This window comes from Epinephelus fuscoguttatus, linkage group LG23 (assembly GCF_011397635.1).
Source record: "Epinephelus fuscoguttatus linkage group LG23, E.fuscoguttatus.final_Chr_v1".
Taxonomy (NCBI): Eukaryota; Metazoa; Chordata; class Actinopteri; order Perciformes; family Serranidae; genus Epinephelus; species Epinephelus fuscoguttatus.
The window spans coordinates 28,880,393-28,901,623 of record NC_064774.1 but is presented as its reverse complement, the minus strand read 5'-3'; the positions used below and the strand labels follow the sequence as shown (position 1 = coordinate 28,901,623).

Sequence of the window (21,231 nt, the reverse complement as noted above, 5' to 3'; positions counted from 1 at the left end):
AAACTGATATTTAGGGAAAATGGTAACAGAGCTAAAAGGTGCTTATCTGTAAATGTCATAATATTTTGAAGATGAAAATTCATTACCAATTGATGAGTACACCTTAATATGGTTTCAATGTAACCCACCTATGTCTCATTTAAAAGGCAGGACAATATGATAGTTCTTCAAGCATTTACCGGCAGTGTGTGAGCAACTGTGTACAAAGTACGGAGGTACAGGTTCTGCCAACGTCTGAAGAAAATAGCAAGAGAAGAATGAAAGGTCAGGAGACGAGGTGGAGTCACGGGCACTCAAAGTATTGTGGCCTCAGGCAAAAGGATGGCAGGGCAAAGGACGAGGGAAGAGGAGAGAAAAAGGTGTGAGCTAGATGAAGGGAAGAGAGTGGGCACGCTGAGGCCAGAAGCAAAGAATGACCCTGTGATGTTCTGACTGGTTCACAAACTGGTTCATGGGAGAGAAGAAAATAGGAAGCACCCGGGGAGTCCTTGCGAGGCTGGGCAGGCTTCAGCAGGGAAGGCATTTAAATCGGCGGCTTGCCAAGCTCATTACTCCACATCTCCCAGTAAACACAATATAAATTGTGGCATGTAGAGCAGTAACAAGAGATTTTCTGCAATGTTATGCTTGTATAATTTCCTTCACAGCAGGTTAGACAAATAGGCTCAACCCTTGTGAACCTGCACAATAAAAACATATACTGTACACACACACAGTTTTCTAAAGCAACTGAAATCAATTTTAAGATCTAATAAACATAACAAAGAAAAAGCCAAAGCCATATAATGTGCACTTTTCACTTAATTTTCACATCAGATACAGTAAATTAGAGTTTATTTGCATTGCTTTACAGTGAAATGCATTATAAATGCATTTTAATATGTCCATGATGAAATTAAGTTTGGCGTACAATTTCAACAGAAGTTATGAATAACTAGAAGTTTAACATATGGTGCTTTAGAAAATATCAGATGCTTAGAATGGTTATAATCCTGTCAGTGTTACAATGTGACATAATCCTTCACATTTTCTCAGCATGCCTTTTACTGCCTCAAGGAGAACATAGCATTGAATGTGTTGTCACTTGTGTTCTGAATTAACGCTGTGTTTTCTGTTCCCTCCACTATTCTAGGCCAGATGACTGGTGCCCACACGCGTCTCGAGTTCCACAACATCGAGACAGGCATCATGACCGAGCGGCGCTTCATATCCGTGGTGCCCTCAAACTTCATTGGCCATCTCCAGGGCCTGACCTTCAACGGGGTGCCCTACCTTGACCAGTGCAAAAACGGTGACATCTCCTACTGCGAACTGAATGCCCGCTTCGGCATGCGCCACATCATTGCAGATCCGGTGACGTTTCGAACGAAAGGCAGCTACTTAGCTTTAGCAACGTTACAAGCTTACGCCTCCATGCACCTCTTCTTTCAGTTCAAAACCACCACACCTGACGGCCTGATGCTCTTCAACTCTGGGGACGGGAGTGACTTCATTGTCGTGGAACTGGTGAAGGGGTGAGTCCCGCATGATTTGTGCTGGAAGTCACGCACCTTCCTTTGCTGTAACGCAATATCACTTTGTACAAGCAGTCCATTTCCAGTCCTATTTTCTGCTAATTCTAACCCAGCTGCACATTATTTGAAACACAGTGAGGAGCTTGGTGAATAGTCAGTTGATCACCACACAAATCAAGTAATTTAGAAATATGTTCTTGGCAACAAAACAATACATGAGCTGAATCATGTTGTTTTTTTTCCCTAGAGTTAACCCAGATCAGTGAGTCATTTAATGCTGCTATGAATCAGGGCTGGCTGGATGAAAGTGACTTTAGCACAAGTAATCATAATCAGTCGTCTTAAAAGCTAAGCTGAACGCTGCACATACCGCTGGAAAACAGAACTCAGAGAAATATGCATGTCTGGTTTTTTTTCTTGAAAACTTCTCTCTTGGGTATTTATTTTACAATCCATTAACCGATAACTGTTAATGCATATATGTGAGCATAATGCATTTCTCTGGCCAGCAAAGTATTTGGCCAATTTCCTACAAGCTAGAAGCTAGCACACACCCAAAATAAACTGCTTCAAATTGTGAATTGTATCACCCTAAAAGCTGTTCATAATTAGAGTATCAAAAAGAGGCTTTTGCGTGTGTATCTCTCTTCCTCTTGTGCTCTATTGTTAGCACTGTTACAACACAAAAGCCTGAGCTGCCTCTGTCACACAAAGACAAGAGGCTACATAAAGGAATTGGAATCAAGGTGGGAAAAAACCCTACATACCTTGAATGAAACAGCCACAATAGCCTTTACCCAAAACACAAAAGGCAGCCATATTTGTGAGAAAGGGGGAACTGTGCCACCTCGTCTGCCTTTGGGCAAACAGGGGCTTTTAGACAAAAACAGGTTTCTGTATTTGCATGTCAAACCGGTGAGCAAACAAAAAATAAATCCAAACTTCGTGCAGCAACATAAACTGGTCGTATTATCTATATCAAAAGTAATTTCTTAGACAGAACACAGGATGGAGACATTAGAGACAAAATAGGTGAGCACTTCATTTCATCAGGACGATTGGAGGTTGAGTGTTGTTGACTGTAACTTGTCATCAGTGCCTGTTAATGAGAGAAAACATGTTGTACTACTGATTGCCACCATTTCCAGAAATGATTTTCTTTCCATTCCTTCAAGAACAGCTGCTGCATTGTAATAATGACAGCTAGGAATGTCCCGATCCGATATTCGGATCGGTATCGGCCGCCAATATTAGCAAAAAACGTGCATCGGCATCGGATCGGACTGCATGGAAAAATGCCGATCCAAGAACTCCGATCCAGTTTTTCATGGAGTCTGATCCAGGTTTTCCGGCCAGCCCAGCACTCCGCAATTCAAGCAGTCCATTCAGTGATCCGCTCCAGCACTTACTATCAATCCACCAGGCCAGCATTCAGACACACAGGAAACAGCAGCACCAGGTTGACACTGACACTACAAAAAAAACTGAAAAGGAAAGGCTGCATTGTTTGTTAAGTGTCAACAATGTCTTGTGGTGTTAATCTATTTTTTATTTATTAGGGGGCCAAAGCACAAGTGTGTGGAGTCTTGCTGCTATTTTAATTTCAATGTTAGACATTTTAAAGATTTCTTGTGTTGATTTATTTTCTATTTATTAAGGGGCCAAAGCAGCCAAAGCAAAGCAGCTATATTTTTTATTTAATGTTAATGTTCAAGTTTAAAGTTTGTTTATTTAACCCTGTTAACAATAAACAGGTCAGTTTCTCATACCAACTGTTGTGGATCATTCTAACTAACCCGATTAAGTAGTTGTTCTTGTTAGAGTAATATCTCTTGATCAAACCTTTTCTAACATGACTGACATGACATGACTATGCGCTTGGATCGGATCAGTATCAGTATCGGCCAAAACTTAAGGCTGTAATATCGGTATCGGATCGGAAGTGAAAAAGCTGGATCGGGACATCCCTAGTGACAACACAAACACATACTCTTATGTCTTTCTTCGCAGATACGTCCACTACGTCTTTGATCTCGGCAATGGGCCGTCGCTGATGAAGGGCAACTCGGACAAGCCGCTCAACGATAACCAATGGCACAACGTGGTGGTGTCCCGGGATGCCAACAATGTACATACGCTTAAGATCGATTCACGCACCGTCACGCAGCACTCCAATGGAGCCCGAAACCTGGACCTCAAAGGTAACAGCAGGCTCGTCTGGGCCTCAGTGATGCATTCCTCTTGAAAACATTACCACTGACAGGGAATAAGTATTCCAGTGTCATCCTTGGTCTGTCCCTTAAGTGTTGTTGGAAGGTGGCCATGAACACATGCCAGCTCAAATCCATCTAAATTAGACCCACTTCCAGGATCACAGCGGCTTCTACAATAGCCCCACTCTACATCGATTGGTTTTCTTAGTCACTGAGGAATTCTTACTTTTCTGTTTTTTTTTTTGTTTGTTTTTTTTGTTTTTTTAATTTTTAAATTTTAGATAATTGACAAAATAACAATTCAAGGTATTAACTTTTTCTACCCATACCGTAGAAAAACCACTTATAAAATCTCAGGTTTACAAGGATTTGCATTTTCTAGATTTTTATTTCCTGAAGTGTTGGACATTTCGGTTCATTGGCCGGGATAACCAGAGAAAACTCAATGATGCTGCCAATTGTAAATGTGCTTGCCAAACAAGAGTGGACAGGGGGGTGAAATAAAACTTAACAAAAGCCTGGCAGCATCTGTGCCAGCCTATCCTCTTCACCTTGAAAGATGACCCCACCCCCTCTCTCCCACCACCACCCCTTTCAGCAGATGGCTGGCTTTACAGGGACAGGGCAATATACAAGCAATATCCTTTACCGATTGGTGTCTCAATATGACCCAAATGCAACAACAGACCAAGGTGAAAAAATAACCGTACCAGAAACAATAACAGTTTATCACTTCATCCTTTCTGTGCTTTGCTCTTTTATGTTTTCTCTATTTTTTTTCTCACCTTCAAATTGGACACACTTGACTTTTAGCCGTAGTATGATGACTATCTTTTGATGGAGACACCTTTACTTCTTTGACTTCAAACTACCCTGCCCTCGTGAATCATCTTGGAATAATAGCTGTGGTTACAAGGCACTTAAATGTGAATAGGCATCTCTGGTGCACTGTTAGGCTGGGACTGGAAGCTCAGGTAATTGTTAGCTTCAGACCTCAGAAATCTGGTTTTCTGATGTATTATTTGGATGCTTGAGAGTGGCTGCCTGTGGAGCTTAAGAGTGACAGCAATACAATAAAAGTAGAAAGTCAAAGGGAAAGAGATTCTTACTCAGCAGAAAGACCTTGTGATATTGATAGTGCACATTGTGGACAGATGGTAGCTTCTTTCTAAACTCTTTCGAGTGTCTGTCTGTCGTAACATTAACATTTGCTCTGGATGATTCACTTTGATTTGGTCTGTGTCATGCCCCAGAGTTCGGAATGCTCTTGAGGCTACTGTGGGTTGCTGTGTAACATACATCAGAAGTCAGGGTGAGCCCCTGGGGCCACTGAAGGATGCAAGGAGTCAAAAGATCAAAAGGGGCCCCAAGCTTTTTTGGGGGGAAGACATGATTTATAGACAGACTTTTTTCAGTTTCTTGTTTCCTTTGGGGTATGTGAAGTGCAATTAAGAAGGATAATTGTAAGGGAGGGGGTTATAGAGGAATGGCACTGTGCCAGTGTCCTTATGCTGGGTTATAGACAAGGGTACTGAAGACGGAACAAGCTTTCGTAGAATGCAGACATAGAGAATGAAGAGTGTAAAATTAGATCCTGTGGTTTTAGCAGTGAGACATATAATTAGCAGCCTGGTCTCACAAAATTTAATGGTGAAATGCAAATAAAGTGCATCATGCACATGGCCAATTATGTTATTGTCACATATGCTTTGGAGGAGAAATATAATTGTCACATTATTTGTGTGCTCATCTCACACAAGACTGCGATGTCAATAGAGGAATCTGTAATTACTTGATTTAATGAATGCTTGCTTTCAAGGTTTCTGAGTTTAGCAGGCTGCAGTTTAATATGTATTCATTACACATTGTATGTGATTTATAGATAAAACTAGTCTCCATGCACTCTTTGTGGCTAATCTCCTCTGGAGATCTGTTACAGTAAATGTAATAACTGATCTCTGTAATTAGGAGGGTCTTCTTTTGATCGATTGCTTCTGTCTAGGCTGTGGCAAAGGCTGCTGTCAGTCAACTCTCAGTCAGACAGTCAGTGAGGCTTTTAAGGGAGTGTGCTGCTGTCATGTAGGTGTTGGACAGTGCTGTTTTAGGTTTATGTCTTAGCCAGGACCATTATCCCACATCATCCTCGTCTCAGACTCTTCCACCATATTCAGACATATTGAACTGTGTCCTGAACAAATAAAAGCAAAGATTGTTTAAAAGACATAGCTTCCAGTTCTGGAAAGTGAAGCCAATGCAGAGGTGCCTTAAACCTGCACTCTTTCTAATGGCCAGCATGGGGCAACTCCACTGGTTGCACAAAGAAGAGCAATTGTATAAACGTCTTAGAGACAATCCCTCTTTGTCTCACTTGATTCATTACCTCAGATTTTCGTGGTGAGTTTATGGTCTCAGTCACTATGGCATGATGTTCATTATGTAAATAATGGTCCCATTTGGAGTAAAATAGACAATAAAGCAGGGTATGCCTTGGGGCATGGCTATCTCATGATTCACAAGTTGCTACTACTGCAACTTGTCAATCGGGATAGAGGAGTAGCAATGTGTCATCGACATTGTGTCAGTCAGATCCACCCTCTCGTTCCAACTATGGTTTCTCTTGGCTTCAAAAAAACAACAAGATGGCGATGGCCAAAATGCCACACTCAAACTTCAGAACATTGGACAACAAACCAATGGGTGATTTCACGGCGGCTGTTTCCACTTCTTTTATACAATCTATGAGCAGAAGTTCATAACCAACTTACACCTTCGGCTGTCACTCAACATGATCTCATCCCCACTTGTCATATTTGGGCAGAAGCTCATTCGTTACTAAAATGGCGCCAGGGGCAGCCTTTTGCATTGTATCTTGCCATAGAAGGGGTCGGTAGTAAGAAGGGGTTGCTGGATAGGTTTAGGCTACAAAAGTACTTGGTAATGGTTAGGAAAAGTTTGTGGATGTTGCTTAAAAAACACCTGGCTTCAAGTGGCACAAACATTGCGGTAAGAAGGGGTCTAGGGATTTACGCACACAACTACTCGGTTATGGCTAGGAAAGGATTGCAGATGTTGCCAAAAAACCAACCAGTTGTGAGTGGCATAAATGCAGTGGTAAGACAGGGTCGACAGGTTTGGGCAACATAGTACTTGGTTATGGTTAATACCAGGCTTTAAATGACAAGAATGCCACAACAGATGTTATTGTTTATTGGTCTCAAACATCATTGTCCTGGGTCAGAGTCTGGTGTTTGTTGGACCCAACCATCCACCTCCACCCCCACCCACAGTAAGCAGACTTTGAAGCTCTTTAAACTACATACGTTGATCTGAGCGTCTAATTATGATGTGGATGGGTTTACATTGGAATTGGTGGAGAGACTGGTGCATTTCATATAGAGGCTAAAGGGTATTCCCAGCATCACACTGCCGAAGGGGCATATTTTGATGCCCAGGGAGAGAGACCAGGCTGTGTCATCATAGTTTACACAATGTAAATATAATCTGTCTACCCATTATTGGAACAAACATTGTTCTCCAAGCAATACAACTGGTGTTAGCATTTCCTCACTCAGCTTGAGTGATTAATAGACAATTGCACCTCCGTCTTATAAAACATCACCAACCAAGCGTGCACCGACAAGATCCCTCAGCTGTCCGCCGCAGAGCCATGCAGCGACAATGGCTGCATTTGCATATCCAATAGTGCAGACGCCTCATTGAATGATTTCCCTCACAAATGAAACAGAAGGCAGCCGTTTTGCCTTTTCTGTGCCCAATCAACACAGTATACATGGCTGGGGAGTAAACCTCCATCTGTGTTATTAATCTGTGAGCCACTGTTTAGAAACTTCTTTATTTTCGCGGGTCCTTTTCTTTATCAGAGCAACTCTCGCCTGCAGGGGATGGAGGCTGAGGCAGCTCGGTGCTAGTGGGAAAAAATAATAGTTGTAAATCTCGCTTCAGAGGACCTTAGTGTGGAGAAGATGTCTCTATCCGCAATTCCCCCGTCTAATTGGGCATTCAAACCCTGCTCTGTAGTGCTGTGACCATTCCCCTGCCAAAATATCATACACGGCTCAAACACTGTAGTGCCATAAACACTGGAGCAAAGCACCAAAGCTAAACATGAATGCAAGTGAAGAAAGACTCTTGACAAATATGTAAACATATGTTCTATTAAACATGATAGACAGAATTTTTCTCTCCTCTTAGATTTGCATACACACAGACACACACACAGCATGCTATTAATGCTTTTTCTGACTGTTCAGCAGTCACACACAAAGCTTTGCAAATCAAACACAGAAGAAATGGTAACAATAAGCCATTCCTCACAATATCTGTGCTCTGTTTTAACACCGTTTCTGCCTGCATTTCAAAGAAAAAAAAAACAATTTTCCAAGCTTTATCTGTGTAATTGCCCAGAGAAAATGGGGAAAATAGGTTTTGTGCTCTCTGTCTTCCTTCTCTTTGTTTTTGGACAGGCAAAAAAAATCTTCAAGGCATCCCTCTTTGTCAGCTCAAGTATGGCGAGGGGGCAGCACACACAGTCCCTGAGGATAGCACTGAGTGGATCTAGTTCTGTATAGTGAATGGCAGTTTCAGAAGAAGACATGTTGAATGCACACTGTACAGGGGACGCAGCCTCGTCATCCTGTTGACAACCCGCAGTATACAGTGATAGCAGCTTTCTGCCCTCTTGCCCTAAAAAAGCATTGTTGATTGTGCAACACAACTCATATGAAAGGATTCTTATCAAAAGCTTTGTAAATAAACAGAAATTACAGAAATTTTTCAGATAAAAAATGCCATGAATCACAATAAGCTTAATATGATACCACTATTTAGGGAGTGTGGAATCTTAGAGCTTGTGATTTGGATATGGAAAGTAGGACACATGACCAGCAGACGTGACCTTAATCATAGCTTACTGGAGCTATTGTTCAGTGTTATGCTAAAAAAGTAGTGAGGAACAGAGTGTTCCTTAGTCCATATGCATATGTTTCACTTGCATAATATAGCATTATCAAACTAGGACTACTTGTTCGGGTCAATTTGTTCTCACTTGGGTCAGAACAAATTTCCTGCTCCACTGTAAGATTGAAGCTTCTTCTATTTGAATTGTCACAGAGGAAATAAGAAGACCTTGTCAAAGAGTCTTTCTTAAGCTCAAAATAAGCTCAGGCATGCCAAACTAAAACTAATTGGTATCTGCCATCTCATTGCACGATATCAGACAGACCTGCCAACATGTTACAATCGGTTTCATCTTCAGTCTTAGACTGCCTCCACTCTAACTGATTTACGTAGGGGAGGGAGATCCATTTTCCCCTAACCAATCACTGGAGACCAACATGTCTTCCTGAATCTTGCATAATTTTAATTCAGATACACACCGTGTGTTACTTTGAATTTGTGAAGAAAATATTTTCCTCATATACCTCTATGGTGAATGGAGAATTCAAAAAAAGGAACATTAGTCATGAGTTGAACTAATTAGGGCCCACATTTAATGAGGGAAAACTCCATCAAAACGTCAATTTACAAACTCTCACACTACTTGTGCAGTATAATGTGCATTTTGAGTTTAAATGCATGTGTGCCCAGGCATGATTCTCATCTGTGCTAGAAACTTTGGGACTAACCTGTTACATGCTAACATTAATGGTAAATGGTAAATGGACCTGCATTTGTATAGCACCTTTCTAGTTATCCGATCATTCAAAGCGCTTTTTACACTACGAGCCACATTCACCCATTCGCACACACATTCATATACTGGTAGCCAAGACTACCATACAAGGTGCCATCTGCTGCTCAGGTTTTAACTCACTCACACACCAATGGAAGCATCATCGGGAGCAATCTGGGGTTCAGTATCTTGCTCAAGGATAGCCGCCCCATGCTAAAAGCATGTCTTTGAGAAGTACTTTACGACTGGATAAACGAGACTTGGATTATACTGCAGGAGTTGTGTGAGAGTTTGTAAATGGATGTTTTGATATAGTTTTCTGCTGTTAAATGCAGACCCTGATTACTTCTATTCATGAAGAATGTTTGAATTTTTTGGATTTTCCGTTCACTGTGCCAGAAAAACAAAGTTTTCTTCAAGAATTTAAAGTAAAACACTTGAGTAAATGGTATACAAATAGTTTGCAAGTGAAGTAACCCTTTGAGTCCACTTTGATGCATGGCAATGCCAACGTACTGGTTTTACCAGGGTTTAAAGGGTGGAGCATAGTGAAGTAAAGGAAACTACAATGTCAGGTGATAATGAGAAGACATTGATTTAGAACAGCCGTGATAGCAGTGTCTATCTTGTATATAGCAGTTGCCATTTTTGTTGTTACTCCTTATTAGTCTCTGCACGCAGCTTAGCAAAGCTTAACAACACCTCGACAGTGGCACTGATTGGATCGATTGATTTTTAACCAAGAACTATTGTTTCATGTCACAATGCCAGAGAAATAGTCAAGTGAGTGGATTCAAAGGTCTGAACCCAGACAAGCCATACGTACCTGTCATTTTTTCTTAAAAATATTCTGTTTCTATTTTAATTATATCAAATGAATTAACTATTATGTCCGTATGTTAAGTAATATTTAGCATGACAGTGTGGCTGTTATATACTGGTGACATCATCAGATGAAGCCAGGACAATGAACACAGTATTAACGCTCTGTCTTGGAATCTCATCTGCGGCTTTTTAAAATAATTTTATTTTGGGGCTCTTATGATTGCCTAAGACGTTCACCAATGGGATCCTAAGCAGTATAAACTGTCGTCGGTTACAAACACCCCTCCCCAAGCGCTACTTTGCTCCAGTAAAAATGTAGTTAATTATCACTGAATAAATTCAAACCCGGCGAAGGGATTTCCTTCATCAAACACATCCCCTCCATCTCTGCAGGAAAGCATCAAACAGCCTGTTGTTTAATGCTTCATATTGTGTGGACTGCTTTGCTTGTTTCAGTAGTGGCTTTTGATATTTTGCCACATGGCCCTGATGGGGCATTGGTTTCATTATTTCACATTTATGGTGTGAAATGTTTCAACTGTTAACCACAGTGTAATACAAATACCCCCCCCCCCCCCCAAACACCGAAACATTTTTTTTTTATGCTCGCCAGGTGTTACGTGTAGCATTTTAACATTAGTAATTACCATGTTCATTTTGAGGCCTCAGTATAATTAGAAAAAAAATAAACAAGACCATCAGCCAGAAGACAAGCAGCCTCCTCTAGGGAAGATAGCAGGGGAAATTAGCAGCATCCCCTTTGTGACAGGAAGCAATAGGGTTTATATGATGTGTCTTCATTTTGAGGTACAGCCACACCATAAATACCACTTGAGGTGAACAGAGGCTAGTTGTCCCTGTTTGTTTATGCTAAGCATGCCAAGGTATCTCAATTAATTTAACAATGATATATTGATCATTAATTCATTAGTGCTACACATCACCAAGGACACTTCATGTTAAATAGTGAATGTCCTCTGGCTTAAGCCAATGAGAATATGTGTCCTTTGCCATATCATCTTGCATCTTTTATCAGTTTATAGAACGCCTATATCATAGAGCTTAGAGTTCACAGTATTAATCATTGTTGCATTGTTTACATAGCAACACCAAAGAGTACTGTACAGAGCATATCATGACCTTACAAATTAAAGTCTCAGTTTTGGAGCAGAATTACTAATGTTGGAAATCAGTGATTGATCTCTCCCAGGCTTACAAATGTAAAATGCAAATTCAGAAAACTGGAGCGATGCATTATTAAAGTTAGTCAAGCAAACAACAGAGCGCTGCCTGTTTTTAGCAGCCGTCTGGTGTTGTAGTACTGCTCGGTTTGCATCTGGCATTTTCCTTGTAAAGCTCAAGTTGAAGTAAACAGTGTTGGTCATGTGGAAGAGGAAGGAGACACAAACAACCATGCCCTGAAGGGAATACCCTGCTTTACTATGCCAAGAATATGACAATGTCAAAGATATTAATGTCATTATTAAATACAGTGATGGCAAATGAGAAGTAACAGCAACAACAGTAGCATAAACCTAATGAAGAGTTTTTCAGGTTGAGGAAAAGCAAGGAGGAGGGATAATTTGGCGTGCAGTATTCAGACAGTGCCTGTCCCTTTCTTTTGAAGATGCTTTCTAATGAGGCATACTTGCGTAGAATTGTAAAGAGATGGCATTGAATATGTTCTATTTTTTTCAACTAAAGCAGAACAAATTGAAACACAATATGGAGGAGAGGTTTGGCAAAGGGGAGAGAGGAGGAGAGAAAGACAAACAGGTACATAGTTTTTAACGAGCTGTGCTCTTGCCAGCGGTGAAATTGAGATTAGCTGTTTGATCATACCAAAGCATTTCTTTCTGCTTTGTGGTTTACTATCAGTATCTGACAAACCAAGCTAAACTAGTCGCTCTTTTAATCCTGTACACTCCCCAAATTATAAAGCTGTCGGTTACACAGTAGAAAGTGCAGGCCATCCCAGAGGAAACCAAACCACATGAAGCCCAGTGCCTCCTGGAATTCAATTTTAAGTCTTTTAGTCGCACAAATGTGAAAGGCCAGAAGATAATCAGTGCTTATTGTTGTAATGGAAGAACGTCTGGCAGTACATTAATTATAACCTGGGGCAAGCATCCAGACTTGTTCGTATAAGTACAGATAAGGTGAAAGTTGTTTAATAACCCTTTTTTGGTCCATATCTCTCTCGATGGTTTGATTGGTCTACCTTTTTTATATTTTTTGGGCACAAGACCTGTTGGAATATTTTGCAGGAGGTATAAATTTTGGGGTAATTATCTTGACTGGAGAAGTTGTGTTAGAATTTAGAACTTTGTGAACAAAGCAGCATGTGGAATTGGTCATTCTCATAATGCTCCTTTTTTGGTACAGTCTCAAAAAAGAAAGGTAATACATATTCAGCACAGTAACTTTTGCTCTTTGACATTGTACGCTGCCATCTAAATCAAGTGCTAACATTGTTCAGTCTCAGCCCGTTTTAGGTACACTTCCAGCTCATTCTAATTCCCATGTCATCAAATACCGACACTTTGTCTGAGCATGTGATTCTGACTCCAAAGGCACCCTTTAGCGTCTTTATGAGACCCACCAGGCTTTCAACTGACTCCAATGTTAACCTGTAACTTAAGTACCTGTGGCTGTTGTTTTAGTCAATGTTGTTCTAACGTAACGTTACATAGTTTACATATGGTCATTGTGCATCACTCACAAGACATATTTATGTTAAGTGACAAACACATTTATTTTACCCAAAAAAATGATCTCTTCTTCTCTACCTAAGTAGTTTTATTGTCTAAATCTAACCGCGACTGTTTCACAGGCCGAATCACATCAGTTGCTCATGTAGACATCTGGGTCAACTTGATCTCACTACATAACAGAGACAACAATAGTCAATTTGTGTGCATGCCAACACAGTCAGTTGTTCAGCAGATATCCATAATAACCTCATCTATAGTGTTCTGTTTGTACCATCATACCGCTTACTGTGGTAACTCAAAGTATTTTGCGACCCCCCACACACACATGCAAAGGTGACTCAAGACAGAACTGATTAGTGGATTTTCATTGTGAGGTTGACATTTACACTGCTGGCAGTATGAACCATATTTGGTACAACAGAGATTTGTAAGAGATAAACAGCACCAAGCGGAAGCTTTTTATTTAAGGCACATTTATGCAAATATTTTCCGAAGGAACATAATGTCTGAAAGAACAGCATTGTAGAACTACATATATCCAACCTGCCTTGTACCTGCCAAGTCTGTTGCCAGTAAACAACTTCAGTGGAACAGCTGTGGGTTAAGTGCCTTGGTCAAAGGAAACTCACTGGAGTGTACTGTATACATCAACAACGTAGTCTCCCATAGCAAATCTTGTTTGTTAGGCAAAAAAGTTTTTATTTTTACCAGGTATCTACCGTATCTCCAGACAGAATTGGTTGACACGCCAGATGTTTGCATCCTTAGGGATATCTAAACTCCTGACCCTGGCGAATGGGCATATTTTGATGGGTGATGTCTTAGTGAAATGATGTGTTTACATGGTAGTGGCCCTACAGAGTCCACATGTTCACTAGCTTCCAAATTAACCCACAAACCATAAAATCAACCTCACATTGACGAGTGGCCCTTAAAATTTAGCGAAATGCTATTTCCTCATCTCCTCTGTCCTCCATCCATACATCCACACATACACCTGTACATACATCCACATATCCACTGATTTATTTCAACGCAACGTTAATGGCGTTTCCCTGCTGTTGTCCAGCAGCTTCTATTCCCTTTGCCTTATTTGGGAGGTTGTCTATATTATGTGTAATCATAATGTTATTGCGGTACTACGTAGGTAATTTAGCCCTGTAACCCCTCACTCCAAGGGACACTTTTCTTGTGATACCCTTCTTTGTAAGAGGATCAAGATATGCAACAGTAACAGGCACTCTGGAGCTGCTACAGGGCCTCAGTGTCCTGCTCAAGGACACAGTACCATGTTATATATTTGGTATAAAAGATAATTGTGGCCACAGTCTCTGACAAAAAGAACACGACTTTAACGTCTTAAGGCCCTGACTCAGCTCCTGTATGTGCTTCTTTTACAATCTCAGCATTATCTATGTTTTCCACTGCCTTTTGTCATCTGTGTAGCATTTGGCCTTGAAGACACTGTTGTCAGGCCAACGCTGGTTTGCCTCGGTGACTCCTCATGAGCAGCACATGATCAAAACCACTGTCCTCTTGAGTACACTGTCACCAGTGCATTAACATTTTCACTTATTCAAAGTGAGTCTTTGTCAGAGTGGACATAAAACATATTCTATTCATCCTGTGACGATATACATGCATTGTCACATCCTCTGGGTTTTCCTGTCCTTCCATTGTATTGTGTTGAGAGGAAATGTCATTACCATAATGCCAGGGTCTACTCCATTATGCAAGAAGAATACATTTCTCTTCTCCCTCTCTTTTGCTTCTTATTATCGCCCTCCTACATAACGCCACGTCAGTGTGAATAGCCTTTAAAATCAGCGTCTCTGGAGCGCCAGTACAGATCTATCAAGTGAAGGACAAGCAGAGATGTGATCACACGGACAAAATCTATTGTCCAGCATTAAAAATTGAAATCCTATTCATCCCAACTGCAGGCACCATGGACACAGCACAGAAAATAATTTGATTCTGGAGGCAAAATACTGCAAGTGCTGATTACATATCTTTTTCCATAAATGTTCTTGACCTTTTAATCTTTAGAAGACTATACAGTTATAGCTTAAGGGGCTTCAAGTATTAAAAATGCTTTAAGTTCGTATTAAGCTGTCAAATGTCATTGTGGGTGTGTTCCAGCCTACAGCTTTTCTGTTGGCCACTAGGTGCTGGCACTGTGAAGGCTACGTCTTGAATTCAGTGAAAGAATCCTTGAGAGTTGTCCGACTTATGCAGAGACACTTTTTGTCCACACAAGATATGTTTTCAATAGCTCCAAACTTATGTTTTGGAAGTTTTATTGTCTATTATGATAAAGATATGAAGGCTTTAAGAGGTGTGTCGTAGGGCTACGTTTATTTCATTGATGTCTGAGCCCAGCACGTAGTCTCCTTGCACGTTGCAAAAATGTGTCTTGGCTCTGCCATGATGATATGTGTTTTTCCCCCTGGTTTATGCTTTCAGAGACAGACAATGAACAACTTTTTTTTGCCTCTGAGCCAGTGATAGGCATAGGTATTATTCTTTCAGGTTGTCTGTCTATTTGCCCCACTCTCTTAAATGCAGTATCTCAAGAGCGCCTGGAGGGATTTTCTTCAAATTTGACACAAATGTCCACATGGATTTAACAATGAAGTGATTTAAATTTGGTGGTCATAGGTCCATGGTCAAGGTTACTGTGATCTATATCTCAAGATGCCTGGAGGGGTTGTTGTCAGTTTGGCCCTAATGTTCACTTTGCATCAAGGATAAACTCACTAGATTTGGGTGGTCAAACATCAAGGTCATGTGACCTTGCATTTGTCCCATTTACCTGAAAGCGTTATCTCAAGACCACCCTGGGGGAAATTCTTCTAATTTGGCACAAACATCCACTTTGAGGTGGTAAGGTAGTAATTCTAGTATAACTTAATATTCTTTCACTTTTCTGTAATATTTGTTATTCTTCTTCAAAGATTTTTCTTGAAACAAATATCAACATTTTGAAACTAATCAGGCAGATCAGTGTCAAGAATGTACACTGGTAGACTTTTTAAAATAGTTTCAGACTGATTTCGATAACAAAAATTGTTTAGATTACTACTTTTGCATTCAGACTGGAAGATGTTCCCAGTCCCAGCGTTCCCTCGAGACTTGTTAGCTGTGAGTGTTGTGAGTGCGAACAGTAAACCAGGTGTGCAAGAAAGGTTTCAGTTGCAATCTAACACTGCTGGGAAGAGAAGTGAGAAATGTGAGTTTGAGTATGTGTGTTTACAGCATGTGTACTTTGTTCAATCTCCTTTTAACGCTGCTTTAGTTTGCACCAGGTGTAGGATTGTGAGTGGCAGAGAGGGAAGAGGCAATGTAATAAAGATCTGCCAAAGCAGCCCCTGAATCCATTTCCATAATAATAACTAAACAAATCACATGCAGCATAACTGGATTTGCGTCTCATGTCAGAAAGTATAAATTTCTGCTTCTTCAGGCTCTTGCTTTGCACCTCTGCATTGGAAGATTTGGGGGCGTGAAGACAGTGGAAGCAGTTTGGGAGGATGTCATTTTCATCCACGTGGCACTGTTAGTTTGTCACAATCTACATCAGTGCAGTTGGTGATGTGATCACTATTCTTATCTTCCTCGTTATTTAGGTTTTCAGTCAGCAACACCTCTCCCTAATTATGAAGTTCAATCTGTCAGCCTTTATCATTGTGTTTATTAAGTAAACAAAGTCTTTTTACAACCACCTCCTAATTATAGTCACTTCTTTTGAAGTCAGCTAAAAGGTGTTTACAAGTCAATATAGCAAGTGTCAAGTCGTTTATATAAATCCGCCTTAATATATATGTCCTTCACTCAGTCCAATACCACCTCACCTTGCCTTCCAGACACTTTTTTGTTTCCTTTTAATTCATTTCCCTCCCATGTCCTTCTCTATCCCCTCTATTTTTCTGCTCAGTGTCAGTGCTCTCTCTCAATAAATGATGGGCTAGGTAGCTTGAGTGCTGCAATAGAGCGGTGTGTTTTAGCTTTTTTTTTTTTTCCTCCCACTGACCTGTCTTACATTACAATTTACTTTGGCATTACTCCGAGCTTTGGCCACTTTCCCACCCTCCCTTCTCTCTCCCGCTTCATTTCTCCCTTTTATCAAAAAGCCAGCTTCCTCGGTAGAGGTGGAACTGATGTAGAGGCAGCGTTTCTCTGACAGTGAGTGTATTTGTGTGTCTGTGTCTGCACACGTGCATGTGTGTACAGTTTATGCCTAATTCTCTCTGTCACAATTTTAACTTATCAGATAAGTTCTCTAAATGATTTTTTTAAAGGTCTAGTGTGTAGGATTTTGTGGGGTATATTGGCAGAGATAAATAAAAGATAATCAGTGTGTTTTTATTTATTTATTTATTAGTGTATAATCATCTTAAAACAGAATTGTTGTCTTTTTGTTACCTTAGAATGAGCCATTTATATCTACATAGGGAGCAGGTCCTCGACCATGGAGATTATCATGTTTCTACAGTAGCCCATAACAGACAAACAAAACAGTGTCTAGATAGGGTTTTAATCACCTGGTCAGTTTGTTTTAGAAAGGAAGAGACTTCTGCGGATAATTCAGCTCCTGGTAAAAGCATCCTTATCAAAGACCACTTAAGGAATTCTGATCGGGAGAAGTTTCAGCTGGTTGCAATCTGCAATCTTCACCACTAGATGTCACTAAACCCCCCCCTAAGTCTTACACACTGCTCCTTTAAGTGAGCAACCTCAGTTGTAATAAAAATCATGATCATAAATTAATTATCAAGCAAAATTTCCAAACAATCAGGTAATAGAAAAAATATTCTTAAACAAAACCAGCTATAGTTGCAGTCCTAACATGCCTGTACTTTACTACGTCAAAAGCTCTGTTAGTGGGTAATAATGTTAACTAGCTGTAATCATAGTATCATGGGAAGTGTCAGTTTCTTACATTTAAAGCACCCAATAATTGGAATGTCATCTTTGTGTCAGTTGACAAATGCAGTGACATTACACACATAATAATAGTAAAAATATTTTTCGGCATTTTATGTGTGAGTAGCTCTTGGATTAGTTGGCTGTTTTTAAAATACATGGTAGGAGCAAAATACAAAACTGTAGGGGTGGGAATCACCAAAGGCTCCATGATACAATATGATCATGATACATAGCTCACATTATGATGATATTGCAATTTTAAATATTTTGCAATATACTCAGCTCCTTTTAATGGACTGAAAAAGCAACTGATTTTAATATTCTAGTATCCAAGTCTTTATTTATTTATTATTTGCAGTTTTAATAATTTATATAATAAAATATCAATACTTGGCCCCTGTGTATCAATACAATATTGGCCAGCAAAATATCAAGTTACTAGGCCTATGTTGTATCGACTTTTCCCTGTCACAAAACAAAACCTGTAACATTTGTATATGAGAAATGGCAAACTAATTAATGTTACACACATACACTTAATGAAATTCTTCTCCATGCAAACAAAAGGCCAGAAAGAAAGATGCAATTAAACTGTCTATCCTGCCTATTTTCATACTGTAATGGTGTATTCATAACTTCGCACCAGACCAAGAAAAGAAGCCTGATTTTCAATAACTGCCAGGTAAAAGGTAAATGTCATCCCTGTCAGGTGAGCAGACTGGGAAAAGAGAGCCGTTTCCAATGGAAAAATAGAGATAGTGCAGTTAATACAGAAACTATAAAACATGGCGATGGTTTGTGAGAAAAGATGAAAAATAGAGATGTGAAAATAACATTTCAAGTAATAAATGTTATATTGCCTTGGACTGAACACAAATAAGGCTTAGGATCCCCCCCCACTGTCCCATCCATTTACAGTTAGTTGATTTTCACAATTCAACAAATGAGTAATGAAGATAAATTTACCCCATTCAGTGGTGTATTTACGAGACACTGGGACTGGCTTTGTCCCTCGTCAGTCATAAATCCTTGGGGCCTCATTGCCTGCCTTCACCTGGCAGGGGCCCGACCAGTAATAATGCCCCCTGATGAATGGGTTATTGTCATGGGTGCATTTGTTTATTTTCCACACACACAGGTCCCCTTCTCCATCATCCTAGAACGATTGAGAAAGAGGTTGAAAGAGAAAAGCCTGCCCTCCCTCCTGTGGTGGAGGCCATCATGAGGGTCCACTTAAGAGTAGAAATAACAGAACAGTGGGGTTCTTAAGATAACTCAAGACTGACAAGTTATTTTTATAGCATTATAGGCAGATTGGAGTGAAATTGAAGAGCTGTTCAATGGACAGTGAGTAATAGAATAACTGATAGGACACTGTGACAGCAGTGGATTTTACTGCAGGATATGGACACATTGTCCAACTCATAGCTGGAATCTCTTCACTGTAATATCTTGAACAACTGTGAGCACACAGTCAGTCACTGCAGGTTTACCATCTCCAAAAATGTCACCTGAATTCATCAATTGAAAAGTGCAGTATGTGCATAATCAACTTCTCCCAGCTTTAAAATTAGACCAGGGTAGTAGAACTGAGTAAAGCAAAGAGAAAAGGAGAGGAAGAGGAGATAAATAAAGGCAAGGTGAGGATATCGTGAGCACCAACAGCGAGGGTGGGAAGGGAAAGGGCAGGGAGACGAACACAAATTTGAGGAAAATGGAGAGTAAAAGATAGTGACCAAGCAAAGCGAGAAAAACTGAAGTGTGGTGAAAAGGAAAGAGCGCAGCCATGGCAAAGCGAAAGGACACTCAATTCGGAGTGACATTTCATAGAGGGAGAAGGGAAGCATGAAAGTGTGTAATGATGCCTGTCTGTGTCACTATACAATCTTTCACAAGTGTCACCAGTGAGCACTGGCACATATTCGGAGGCCTCTCAAGGAGTCACATACCGACTGCTTGTGTTTAGGTCAATGAAACCTTGTCATGTTGTATGTTTCATTCTCTGTTTTTGTTTCTGAAATAATGAATTCAGGAATTTTTCATCCATCCAATGTAGATATACAGCACTGTACATCCTTCTAGGTAAATTATGGGCTAGTTGCAGCTTATATAATTTTATTGCAACAGGAAACACTATGCCGTAAATGATTATAGAGCAGCTAAGAGACCTTAGAGATGCTGTAAAGCACGCCATCGAGGGGTTTATTAACTAAATGTGCAGCAGCTTTAACATGAATTGATGGAGATGAACAAATCAAATAATAATGCTGTGCTTAATTAAGAGATGAATAATATATTTGCAGTACATCTCATAAAAGCAAAGACTGCCAGTGTATAATGTGATTTCTGGTTATGATATTTACCTTTTGTGTATCACAGTATAAATGCTCAGCACATGGTTGTCAAAAATGCATAATTACTGCTTATGAAGGCAGCTGCAGACAATTTTTTTTGCTAGTATTTAAAGAGGACTTAGTGTGCTCATTTTCGGGTTAGTAGTTGTATTTTGAGTTTCTACTAGAACATGTTTGCGCCCTTTAATGTTCAAAAAACTCATTATTTTCCACACACTGTCTGTGCTGGGACACCTGTATTCACATTCTGTCTGGAACACTTTTGCTAAGTGCGTGTCTCTTTAAGCTCCAATGCAGACAGCAGATTTTATTTTGTTATATTGTATTTTTTTTCCTAGGATTGCAAAGGCAAAACCTTCCCTACTCCACCTTACGCCTGGGCCATACAGCCTGTGTGAGCAGCGCATGTGCATCAAGGGGCATTTTATTTTGTCGCCTGTGTGAACAGGTTAGAGCAGCCATCCTGCCCGCGTGAGCAGGGTGGCTGCTCCAGAAAAAATACAGCTTTCACTCCAGATTTAATGTCTGTATCTGTATAATGTGTCATGGACATGAAAAAAAAATATGTTTTTTTTAACTCAACACTTGTTTCTATGTCAAATTAAAAGCCCTCCAGCTTCTCTGTGGACAGAATCCCTTCATTTGATTAACACAAGGATTTTATTTTAGAATACTGATGGTTATTATCAAAGGCAAACACAGTGTAGAAATATTAGACTGGAAGGCAGCAGTGCCATAGCAGCAACACTGTCTCTGTGAGCACAGCACAGGTGTAAGCCGGAGCAATTCAGTCGGTAGCTGTCATGCAGAGGTAGAAGTAGGTAATATGGCCCAGATGTTACACTGCCTCTGACTGGCTTACCCTGAAATTCTTATCCTAACCAATCTTATTTCACATCCCTAAATATAACCAATCCAGTCAACAAGGGCAACAAGAACTGGCCAGTCAGAGAGAGTGGGGTAGGTCATACCTTTGCCAATCTGACAGGG

At 40.2% G+C, this 21,231-nt stretch overlaps 1 protein-coding gene across 6 annotated transcripts in view; it reads left to right on the top strand.

Moving 5' to 3' along the window:
* Positions 1 to 21,231, top strand: part of nrxn2b (neurexin 2b) — an 812,698-nt gene that overhangs the window by 424,066 nt on the left and 367,401 nt on the right. For all 6 annotated transcript variants that reach the window (XM_049567815.1, XM_049567813.1, XM_049567811.1 and 3 more), the window contains 2 exons: positions 1,133 to 1,514; positions 3,525 to 3,715. In XM_049567815.1, the coding sequence (XP_049423772.1) occupies positions 1,133 to 1,514; positions 3,525 to 3,715 (573 nt within the window). The remainder of the gene's footprint in view (positions 1 to 1,132; positions 1,515 to 3,524; positions 3,716 to 21,231) is intronic.